General features: G+C 30.8%; 1 protein-coding gene across 1 annotated transcript in view; it reads left to right on the top strand.

The window, feature by feature from the left end:
* Positions 1-12355, top strand: part of LOC106469275 (ATP-binding cassette sub-family A member 3-like) — a 72732-nt gene extending 60377 nt beyond the window's left edge. The window contains exons 19-23 of the mRNA XM_022397748.1: positions 1295-1553; positions 2799-3307; positions 3464-3651; positions 4989-5159; positions 8480-12355. Coding sequence (XP_022253456.1) covers positions 1295-1553; positions 2799-3307; positions 3464-3651; positions 4989-5159; positions 8480-8978 — 1626 coding nt within the window. The 3' untranslated portion in view covers positions 8979-12355. The remainder of the gene's footprint in view (positions 1-1294; positions 1554-2798; positions 3308-3463; positions 3652-4988; positions 5160-8479) is intronic.
* The last annotated feature ends 793 nt before the right edge of the window (positions 12356-13148 follow it).

The raw sequence follows: 13148 nt of genomic DNA, 5'->3' as shown, positions 1-13148 counted from the left end.
TAGGTTGTATACTCGTCGTCTACTGTATGTATGTAGAGTACTTATATATATATATATATATATATATATAAGATATTATATATATTAAGATATTAAGATATTAAAACAACTTGAGGGTATGATTGCATCACACTTGCCTTGGGATACATGATCGAACTCCCATAAAGTCTGTATATATATTTTTTTATTATGTACACAGGTATATCTGATCATTTCATTATATCGTGAACAAAGCATTCAAAAATGCCTTAATGCTTTTTTTTCTTAACTTCATTTATATCATGACATTTTAGCTAAGAATTGAATGTGCTGCATATAATTCATTTTTAAAATTTTGAAAACTTGAAGAGCGAGAGTCCTTAATTTTTTATCAGTTTTTTTAAAGATCTGTAAAAGCAAATGAAAATTAGGAAAACTTTAGATGTGATTCTGTTTCATGTTTTTATATTTTGAGTTTTATAAAGATTTGTAAAAGCAAGTGAAAAATTAGGAAAACTTTAGACAGGATTCTATTTCATGTTTTATATTTTGAGTTTTTTAAAGATCTGTAGAAGCAAGTGAAAAATTAGGGAATCTTAAGATATTATTCTGTTTCATGTATTATATTTTGAGTTTTTTAAAGATCTGTAAAAGCCTGTAAAAAGTTTAAGAGGGTCCTGTTTCTTGTTTTACCTTATGTTAAAGATTTAACATGATATATATATATATATATATATATATTTACAATTAGAGTGTAAAGAATTTATATTACATGAATTAAACTTATTTTGAAATGAATTAGAAAAGTTTCCAATTTTTTGGATTGCTTGTTTTATACAGTAAGTGTGTTTGATAAGCTTAACAAAGTAAAGAAATACTGGTGAACATATTTTAAATGTTTGTATTATATCACAACAAATAATTTATCATCATGCCTTGACCTTACAATTCTGTAAACAGCTATTTTTAGTGTAAAAGTTCATTATTTTACCTGTGTTTCATATAGTACCAAATTTGTGTGGTATAGTTCAATCATTAGGTTTTTAATATTTCTTGCAAAAGTTTGGTATCAAGCCAGATAAGATTGATGAGAAAAAATAAAGGAAAAAATATAGTCAATTTTGCTATGTATGACTGCCATCAGTATTATGCGAAATTAAAATTAAATCTTTTAAGAATAAATATGATACCACATACAGCATTATTTGTTTTTGAACAGTTAACTATACAATAAAATTTATTTTTTTGTTATGAAGGTAGACCGTAGCAATTTTGTTTTAAAAGATATGTTTGAAATATTATACATTTTAATCAGTCTCTGTTCACAGGGATTATATGTCTTGTGGCTGTCAGTATCTTGGAGATTCCACAGCTAGAATTAGCTGATGTAGCTAAAGCTTTGGATTGGACTTTCTCCGTGTTCCTAACAAATTACTGTCTTGGCCGTTCAGTCAGTAATTTATACCAGAATTCTCAGTTTAATAAAATATGCAACAGGGAGCTCATTCAAATAGCCTGCAAATTTGTTCCTCAAGATAACCCAGGTTTTGATATTGTTAAGCCTTGCTGTAAAGGTGAGTTGTGTATTCTGACCATTTCTCATGGTTACTACTATTTTGGACTCTGTTATTTATCATCTCGCTTTACATCATAACCATTTGATAAGTTTTCTTCTATCAACAGATACATTTCCATAAGTTATAAAACAAACAATCTAGACTTGTATTATAAGAAAAGTTTATGTTAGTTTCAATAATTTTTTAATCTATAATATTTACATTTTAATATCTAAGATTTAATTTTCATTCTCTGATATTTTTCTTTTACTTATTATATTATTTTTGCTTAAACAAACAGTGATGGTGCCACTTTGGGGGTGCATGGTAATGTTGAAAATTAACTAAGGGTACATTACTGGAAAAGATTGAGAATCACTGGGCTGGACAGTGTGTGAAAAATAAGTGAAAGTAAAGTAAGACTGTTTAATTGTCAGTTGGATATTTTCTAAGACAGATTTTAGCTTTTGACTTGGCTCTATGGTAATCTTTATCTTAAGAACTTAATAAGATATTTTTTTGTAATTCTGGGTAGAGTTGTTTATCACATGTTCATTAAATTTACTATTTATTATTTTTAATTAAAAATACACATCAAAAAACTAAATGGACTCATAGTGATTTGAAAGTAATGTTCATGTTTTACTTAAAGCATTCGTTCTCATATACACACACACCTGTGAAGTGCAGGTTTTTTGTGACTAATTCAAAACGATAATTTTGTGATTCTGCTAATTTTTGTGCAACCAAGAAGGCTTTTCAAATATTCGTACAGATCATAAAAAGCTTAAAACAAAACTCAAAGATACTTCCTAGTTTCTAGTATATTATGTAACAAAATATTGTATTTTCCCGAGTGTGTTATGTAACTCACTGTAAGTTTGCATTTCTTCCAATATAGCTGTGACAAAACAATAAATTTAGTTGTTAGGAAGCTATGACAGTAGAGTTTTGCAAGTTTTGATCCAAAGAAACTGGTACAAGATTGTAAATGATATGAACTAGGCATAACCATATGGTATGATGTATTTGTGCCACATTCTCTGTCTGGAAGTCAGTCATTAGAACTTCCTATCAGAACTGTAGAATTTACATAGAATCATAATTTTACTATTGTGAAAAAAAAGAAACTGTTTAAAAGCAATTTACTAACTGGTTGCTGAAGAGAATTATACATTATTTTTGTTTGATTTTATCTGATTTACAAAACAAGAATGAAAAACTTTGGAAAGAATGATTTTTAATTGTTTATTTGTTCTTCAGGCAAATGTGGTGATGTCTGCTTGCCTTGGGAAACCAACTTTTTGGCTTGGACTGTCCCTGGCATTGGTCGCCACTTGACATTTCTTGTGCTTCAATCCATCATGTTCTGGATCTGTGTATATGCTGCTGAAATTAATTTATTTCGATCACTACGATATGCTGTACAGTGCAAAAATAAATATTTTGTTACTATAAATGAAGAGGAAGCAGTATCTGCTGTTGATGATGATGATGATGTCATAAAAGAGAAGGACCATATAAACTTGACCTCTATCTCTAGCTTATTTCAATCCAATATTTTAATTCTCCAAGGCCTCACAAAGTACTATAAGAGGCTACTAGCTGTTGACCACCTCTCACTTGGAGTTCGTAGAGGGGAATGCTTTGGCTTGCTGGGAATTAATGGAGCTGGGAAGACAACTACTTTTAAGATGTTGACAGGTGATGAGGCCATTTCATCAGGGGATGCTTATATTGACAACTTGAGCATTAAGAAACATGTGAGACAGGTATGCTTGAATTTGTTTCTAGAAGTTAAATCCTATGCAATACCAGTGACATTATAATTTGAATTTGCACTGTTGTCAAACTTCACAAATAAATGAAGCTTCATTCCTTCATGTATATATTTATATACATTTTTATATCTTATTTTTCAACCACAGGTTCAACAACTTATTGGATATTGTCCTCAATTTGATGCATTGATTGAGCAGATGACTGGAAAGGAAGTTCTGACAATGTTCGCTCATTTAAGAGGCATGCCAAGAGAGAGCATTTCAAAACATATTACTCATCTTAGTAGCATGTTATATTTCAACATGCATATAGATAAACGGGTGAAGGACTACAGGTATGTGTTCTATCTAATAAAGCTACTTATACACTAATGGTTTATATACTATTTGATATTTTACATTCCTGTGTGTGTGATACAATGAATTTTGAAACTTACCACATCATATTGCTTACAGATTTCAATTTTTATTTTCCTATTTGTTTTTTAGTATTAAACTTTTTTAAGTAGACAACAATTTTCCATTACAATAAACACACAAATCTGTACAATTCTGTTCATCTTAAAAGAGTTAAAAAAGTATTTTTTGTGCTATTTGTGTCCAAAAATTACAAAATCAAATAATTCAGTAAATTCAAAACACTGATGATGAATAATGTGATACAAATATCCCTGAATTTGAGTTTTCATACAGTCAAAAATGCAAAAAGATACAGATGGGTGCAAGCAGTGCAGTTTTGTTTTTTAATGTCATCAATATTTAATTTGTACAAGTGAAACTTTTTTACAGTATAAAATTATGCTCTCACATACCGATTGACAGTATAACCTAATACTCTCACATACGGACTGACAGTATAACCTAATACTCTCACATACGGACTGACAGTATAACATTATACTCTCACATACAGACTGACAGTATATCATTATACTCTCACATACGGACTGACAGTATAACATTATACTCTCACATACAGACTGACAGTATAACTTTATACTCTCGCATACAGACACTGTATAACATTTTACTGTCACATGGATACTGACTGTGTAACATTATACTCTTGCATAGAATGTGATACTGTATCAGTTTACAATCAACTAGGAACTGGCTGCATAACATTATACTGTCTCATAAATACTGGCTGTGTAACACTATACTGTCTCATAAATACTAGGTGTGTAACATTATACTGTCACATAGATACTGGCTGTGTAACATTATATTCTCATGTAGAGATTCACACAGAGATTGTAGCATATTGTTACAGGTTTTGTATGTAAATTCACTAAGAGAAAGTAGAAAATAGTTCAGTTCTGTGTAAAACTACCACAGTTGACTACAGCTTTGAATATGGATATAAGGATTGTTAACAATTTATAGTTTTTGAAATATTTAACAAATTAAACATGTTTCAAAGAGTTGTATGTGAAAATTATAAAGTATGAAAAATTCTTTTACATAATCAGAAGTTTTGAAAGTTATTTGCCCCCCAATGGCACAGCAGAATGTCTGCAGATTTACAATGCTTAGAAACCTGTGGTGGGCAGAGCACAGATAGCCCATTGTGTAGCTTTGTGCTTAACTTCAAACAAACAAACAAATGAAACTTATTTATTTTTATCATGAGAATATTATGAATATACAAAAAAAGAACTTTCTGTTACAGCGGTGGCAACAGGAGAAAGTTGAGTGCAGCAGTTGCACTTGTTGGGGACCCTCCCATTATTTTCTTGGACGAGCCAACAACAGGGATGGATCCAGTAGCACGACGGTGCTTATGGGATGCTCTCGAAAAAAATATAGCTCGAGGAAGATCTATCATTCTCACATCTCACAGGTGGGTTGATGTTTTCCTGAGGTGCGGGTTATTCTGACACGTTATGCTTGAAACTTATGACTACCAGCAGCAGCATATATCAGTACCAAATGAGCTGTTATTTCACAAAATTACTGCAGATAAATAATGTAGTTGTTCTTTTTTTTATATTCTATGATTTTTGGAAATATCCTGTATGAGCTACATGTTCAGAAGTTAAAATGTGTTCTTATTGGTGTAAGTACAGAAGTAAAAAGTACTTATGGAGATGAAGAAAGCAATTTCTTTCCTGTAAGTTCTTAAATTAAGTTATACTCATTTATTAGTAGAAAAATTGTTATTGAACTTCACTCAATTTCTTACATAAACAGTTTAAGAAATGTTACTTTGTTCAATGATAGACCATCAATTTTTGGAATTTTAGAGACAAGTATTTTTCTTTTACTCAAATTTGTAATAAATATTACAAACTATGCCTTATTCACAGCTTTGACATGTAAAGATGGAGACTTTTATTGTGCACAAAATACCCATGATCTGTTGTGGAGTTCAAAGGCTTCGTCATGATTCCCAGAGACCCCAGTAACGTAACATAATATTTAGGGACAATAAGGGTCCTATTGGTCCATCTAGGCTGTCCCATCCACTAAACTAAACAATAAAAAAACAACTTCAAAGCCAGCCATTATCATTCATATACTTATCAAGCTTTCTCTTAAATTTACTGCCTCCACAACATCCAAAGGCCAACTACCCTGTTAGAAAAATGAAACTATCTTAGTTGAAAATGACTCCTACCCTACCAAAATTTTTATTTGTGTCCCCTAGTCCTACTGTTCTCACCATTAAGTATGAAAAAGATGATACATCAACACTATCAATTCCATTAATAATATTCAACATCTCATTCAGATCCCTTCTGACTCTTTTTTTTTCAAGAGAAAACAACTTAACCTCTCCTTGTATGACAACCTTTCCATCCCAGGCACCATTGTAGTAGCCCTCTTCTGAACCATTTCCAACAATTCAATGTCTTTCCTAAGCTACGTAGCCCAAGACTGAACACAATACTCCAAATGTGGCCTAACCAGTGATATATACACTGAAATTATAACCTCTTTAGACTTGTATTCATTATTTATGTAGATATAACCTAAAATCCTATTTGACCTACCACTAGCCACAAAATCCTGCTTGGATGGCTTAAGAGACTGATCAACCACTACTCCAAGATCCCTTTCCTTCATATCATTGTTAAGGTTATACCCATCCAAATTATATTTATAATTCAAACTATGATAACCCACATGTATTATCTTGCATTTATTATAATTAAAACCCATCTGCCATTTATTTGCCCAACTCACTAAATGATCTAAATCATTTTGTAAAGCAAGTAGTACTGCTAGCTTCCTTAAAAGTACATACCAGTTCCAAAATAAGACCCACTCATTGCACCCATCACATATAACAAACAATGAGTGCTTAACTCCAATACTAGTCTTAACCAATGTATTTCTACTTGTAGTCTGGGGATAAATACTCAACACTGAATACCAGAAGCCTATTGACAACACTGTTAAGCCTAACGTTTGAGAGTTAAATATATTACATTATTTTTCCATGACTTTTTCTTCACACTAAAGTAATTAAGCTTAGCATTTAAATAGTGACAAATAACAAGTCTTTACTTGATATTTATGTAATAATACAAATCACAACGCACTTCGTCTGATTTATAACCTATAAGCTGAATTTAAACTAATGGATGTAAAGTCAAGTAACCAAGTTTATCCTTAAAATATGAAGATACAATCAAATTTACTTAAGAAAACAATGTACTTAACCTGTTTTATGGTTTGCCAATAAGTTGAATTATAGCTAAGCCTAAAGTACCATTACACATTGTAAGCCTAATCTAATGTTATAATACAACTTACACAACTAAACTCTAATTTATAGCTTTAACCCACTATTTTTATTCACCAGTCTTCTTAAATCAAATTATTCTTTTGTTAATTAACTCAAATAAGAATAAGAATATTAAATGATATTCAAAAATCTTCAAGAGCTTAGCTTTCTAATATCCCCACTAGAAAAAGATCAAACTCCTTCATTATCCCTAGTTACTTCTATATCCAAAAATAAACCCATTAGAATGCTTGTTATTGTATCTTGACACATGTGCCATATTTAGTCCCACTAACTTGCAAGCTGGGGTATGAACACTCCAACTCACTCATTATCCCTAGTTACTTCTATATCCAAAAATAAACCCATTAGAATGCTTGTTATTGTATCTTAACACATGTGCCATATTTAGTCCCACTAACTTGCAAGCTGGGGTATGAACACAGTTTCAAACATGACACTCACAAGATCCTGACGGGCAGACAAGGAATGCAAGATCTCTTGCCAGATTCTTGTTTAGTACTCCTGAAAACCTACTCCTGGACCCTCAGTATGCCTGACACACACACACACACACACACACAAACAGCATAAACTAATAATATTTCATAAAATTTTAAAGGCACAAAAAGGAGCTTATTTGCCCATCAAGGATTTCCCTTCCAGCTCCCAACTATAACCACCCTTTACTACTCATGTATTAATCTAATATTTTCTGGAACTCAGTTAAATTTTCTGTCTCTACCACCCTTGAAGATAGCTCATTCCAAAAGCCAACCACCCTGTTTGAAAAGTAACATTCCCTGCACACCCACAGATGTTGGTACAAATGTTCATATTTGGTAACCACTCTAAGAATAGGTTAGAACAAGATATATTATAGTAAGTTTTATGTTAGTTTAAGTGCATAAAAACACATCATATTCAGCTTTTATCTGTAGAATTATATTCTTCCCTTTTTATTGAAAAAAAAACCAATTGAATCAAACTTCCTTAACTATTTATATTAAAGTGTTGTGGATCTATAGAGGTTTTAATAGTGTTGATATATAGTGTGTAATGTTTTGCCAACATATCTGTAAAGCATTGAAAAGCTAATGTTTTAAGTGTTTTCAGGAAAGCGCTTGGTAAGTTAAACATCTTCAGAACATTTGTATAGTATGAATAAATAACTGCTGAGTTCACATAATTCCACTTAAGGAGTAGAAAAGTTGCAACAAAAAAATATTGTTTATTCACCTGTTAGTGAACTCTTCCCCTGTTTTATTTTATTTATTTTTTGGTTTATGTTCCATGACAGTTAATGGTAGAACTATTCAAAAGTATTTGGAAGTATCAAATTTTGTGGTTTCAGTTGAGCAGTGTCTTCATATAAGTAAAATATATATGTATATAGATTTAATATTTTAAATTAATGACCTTTCTCATAGCATGGAGGAATGTGAAGCCTTGTGCAACCGATTGGCTATCATGGTGAATGGAAAATTTTGTTGTTTGGGAAGTCCTCAACATCTCAAAAATAAGTTTGGTCAAGGCTATACATTAATTGCTAAAGTCGGCTGTCATCGTTTTAAGAGAGATCCCATACTACCATCAGAAGTTCAATCTGAGGGTTCTCATGTGAACCCTCTTTACAGGCCTGATGCAGAGCATCAGAGGCAACAAAAGACAGAAACCAATTTTCATCAAAATTTAGAAGATGTCAAGAGTTTCATTGAGAACACATTTCAAGGCTGCATCTTAAAGAGGGCACATCAAGGTTTTCTACATTACCACATTCCTGATACCCAACTAACCTGGGCAGAAATCTTTGGAATTATGGAGAATGCTAAAGTTCACTACAATATTGTAGACTATTCAATCGGTCAGACGACTCTAGAACAAGTGTTCCTCAATTTTGTCCGTGCTCAACGTTTCATGGCAAAATAACTACGTCACCACATTATTACCGTGCACCCACATTGAAATAATATGGTGGTTATTGAACAAATTTATAATGTATACTTTTATTATAAAAAACAAAAATCCTAGCAACTCTTTGGCTGAATAGCTTATTAATATTTTTTTTTTTATCAAATTATGTATTGTTGTGACAATTTTATGAGAAACAAAAGTTTGTAGTTGGGAAATGATAACTCACAAATATATCAAAAGTATTTTCTTACAAAATATAATAAACACTGCAATTAAACAAGTAATGGGGGATATTTGATTTGGTGATACAAAATGTTTTTTATCATGTACATGACTTATAATGTTATAAAATGCTACATTAACATATTTTTTTTTTCAAAATGATTCTAGTTTTACTTAATCAGCCAAAAAAAAGTTAATTAAAAAAATTTTTTCACGAAGCAATATGTTTATCCTCATAGGTTGCTAATTGTGGTACTTCTTCCTTGCGTGGTTTTGTTTTTCTTCATAAACCTCTTAAACTGTGTATCATAATAATATTTTGGAAGAATATGCATGATTAGTCACACCAAGTCTTCTGTGGTGTTGCTACAATGTATCTTGAGGGTTTTTTTTTGCAGGGAGTGATACATATGCTTGATCATTATTACACCTACATGTACTGCTTAATCCTTGTGTGACAAATCTTTTTCTTACTTAAAAAGTTTACTTGTTTGCCTTACTACTTGTACTAAAATTTTGTCACAGTAGATTTTGGAGTCAAATTTGAATGATTTGAATCCTTATCTATCTTTGCGAAAAGTGCCTGCAAACAGGAAGAGATGTTAAAAATGTTGTGACAAAAGCTGTTAGTAACTGAAACCTCATTCTTCAACTAAAGAGGGTATCTTGTGGAATTAGTAAATGAAACCTCATTCTCTGACTAAAAAGGGTATCTTGTAGAATTAGTAAATGAAACCTCATTCTTTGACTAAAGAGGGTATCTTGTGGAATAAGTAAATGAAACCTCATTCTCTGACTAAAAAGGGTATCTTGTAGAATTAGTAAATGAAACCTCATTCTTCAACTAAAGAGGGTATATTGTAGAATTAGTAAATGAAACCTCATTCTTCAACTAAAGAGGGTATCTTGTGGAATTAGTAAATGAAACCTCATTCTTCAACTAAAGAGGGTATCTTGTGGAATTAGTAAATGAAACCTCATTCTTCAACTAAAGAGGGTATCTTGTGGAATTAGTAAATTCCATTTTTAATGTATAGTTGTATTTCAATTATATGGGGAAAGTATTTTTAAATATTGTTTATTGAATAAAGAGGACTAGATCCTATGTTAATTTTAGTTTTCTTTTATAACATTCTTCTTTGATTGTTGTATATTTACGATTGTTTCTGTTTCGAAAATTACATATTTTTGTTAAGTTTGCTGACTTGACAGTCTATTATATTTTACTTGAGTTTGTATAAAATCATAGATAAAAATGGTTGATCTTGTGGAATTAGTAAATGAAACCTCATTCTTCAACTAAAGAGGGTGTCTTGTGGAATTAGTAAATTCCATTTTTAATATATAGTTGTATTTCAATTATATCGGGAAAGTATTTTTAAATATTTTTTATTGTTTATTGAATAAAGAGGACTAGATCCTATGTTAATTTTAGTTTTTTCTTTTGTAACATTCTTCTTTGATTTTTGTATATTTACGATTGTTCCTGTTTGAAAATTACATATTTTTGTTAAGTTTGCTGACTTGACAGTCTATTATACTTTACTTGAGTTTGTATAAAATCATAGATAAAAATGGTTGATTTCGGTGCAGATGAACTAAATGATATAACATTGGTAAAATCTTATTGTTTGCTATAAAAATGTGAATTAGAATCCTATTTATAGCAGCTTTAAGATAAAAAACTAGTCACTTTGTGTAGAAAAAAGATTAGGGCGGTATCAACATTTCAGTTTTTGTTTCTTATACCTATATTAAATACAATTAATTTGAATAAACTGGAAATTGAAATTGTTATTCAGCATTATCTTGTAACCAGCCTTGAGAAACTGGAGTAAAGAATCACATTTTGCTAATACAATAGTAGGTAGACTCTCAATGATTTATAAACATGATGTAGTACGTTCTATCAGCCTTTACATATCATCAGCGGTGATATTCTACTAGTACTTGCTGTAAGTTAGTATCAGTGGAGATTGTTTGGAGCACATAGTGTTTGTTTCATCATTTTCTAGCACCTATATTTAATGTTGAACACATATAATTTTCATTTAAATATTTGATACAGTTATTATTTTTGAATACCAATCATTTGTGTTATTATAGGGACTAATGTATTTACATAGGATTTCTTGTCTGCCTGTTTAATATTGAACACGTATCATTTTCATTTAAATATTGATACAGTTATTATTTTTGAATACCAATCATCTGTGTTATTATAGGGACTAATGTATTTACATAGGATTTCTTGTCTGCCTGTTTAATATTGAACACGTATCATTTTCATTTAAATATTTGATACAGTTATTATTTTTGAATACCAATCATCTGTGTTATTATAGGGACTAATGTATTTACATAGGATTTCTTGTCTGCCTGTTTAATATTGAACACGTATCATTTTCATTTAAATATCTGATACAGTTATTATTTTAGAATACCAATCATCTGTGTTATTATAGGGACTAATGTATTTCTTGTCTGCCATATTATTTTTGAGAAAAAATTTCACTGTAATTATCATACAGAGTTCTTATGTATATATTTAGTTCCTAAATTCTAAATTAAAACTATTAGCTCATCTGTTACCTTCTGATTTCTCTGTGATGGTTTAAGAAAACTTTGTTGACTGATTTGTGATATTTACCAACTTGTAAGGACTAAGACCTCCAGCTGTTTATTAGAAACAACTATGTAAGAGTGAATAGTATTATTGTGGTAAAAGTCTTTATATTAAGAACTCTAATGTCTTTTAAAAGTGAACACTTAAAGATAAGATCCATAGATTGCTTTTAAGGTAGCTTGAAAAGACTGTGATGTTTAAATAAATACTGGGATATATGCCGAGACTGTAAAACTATTATAATATTATCTAACCTTTTTGTTTCAGTTTTGTAATGGGCTATCTTCACACAAAATTCCCTGTTCTTGAAGTGATAACATAGAGAAGACAACTAATCAACAGTATCTATTTCACAGAGATATTTAACACAATTTTACCCTGCTCCACTTAACTATGTTATATAGACATACATGAATACATCAAAATATATATAAAACTTTACTAATGTTCATGCAAATTATACAAAATGTCACCATAATATAACTTAACTTTTTCGTTCCAGATAAATAATAAAGTTTTACCCATATCTGTGTCTCATCCGTAATGGAATGTAAACAAAACATTTTCCAAAATTACAATTTTAATTTGTCGATATTAGAAGATTTAGAGTTAGCATATTTTAATACAGTTTCTCATATGCAATGCATGGCCAGGTGATTAGGGTGCTCGACTCACAATCTGAGGGTTGTGGGTTCGATTCCCTGTCCCACCAAACATGCTCGCCCTTTCAGCCGTGGGGGCATTATAATGTGATGGTCAATCCAACTATTCATTGGTAAAAGAGTAGCCCAAGAGTTGGCAGTGATGACTAGCTGCCTTCCCTCTAGTCTGGCACTGCTAAATTAGGGATGGCTAGCCCAGATAGCCCTCATGTAGCTTTACATGAAATTAAAACAAACAAACATATGCAACATATTTTTCTACCCTTTTTTATCAGTATACAGTTAAACATATCTGATAACTTATTAAGTGTGTAGGTTAAAATGATGAGGATGATTATTAAGTGCTGTAGACTTATTATAATTGCAACAGATTAGCAACTAATATATTGTAAGATATAAGATTTTTTGTTTTACATGCTGAAATGTTTTTCCTAATTTTATGCATTTCTTATATGAAAGTTTTAATTATATGAGTATGAAGTACTTGTAAAATTGTTATCATTTCTATGCTGGTTGAATATCACTAGTTTCATCTGGGATCAATTTAAGGGTAGGCTGAGTGTGGTCTAATGATTGGAAGGTTCAAGCCACAATATGCTGGTGAATATGCTCTCCATTTTCTTCTGGAGATAGGGCATTATAGCTGTAACAATGAAATCTGCTATTTTGTTTAGA

Source organism: Limulus polyphemus, unplaced genomic scaffold (genome assembly GCF_000517525.1).
Source record: "Limulus polyphemus unplaced genomic scaffold, Limulus_polyphemus-2.1.2 Scaffold3390, whole genome shotgun sequence".
Taxonomy (NCBI): domain Eukaryota; kingdom Metazoa; phylum Arthropoda; class Merostomata; order Xiphosura; family Limulidae; genus Limulus; species Limulus polyphemus.
Note: the sequence above shows the minus strand (reverse complement) of the source record. Positions and strands in the feature narration are given on the sequence as shown.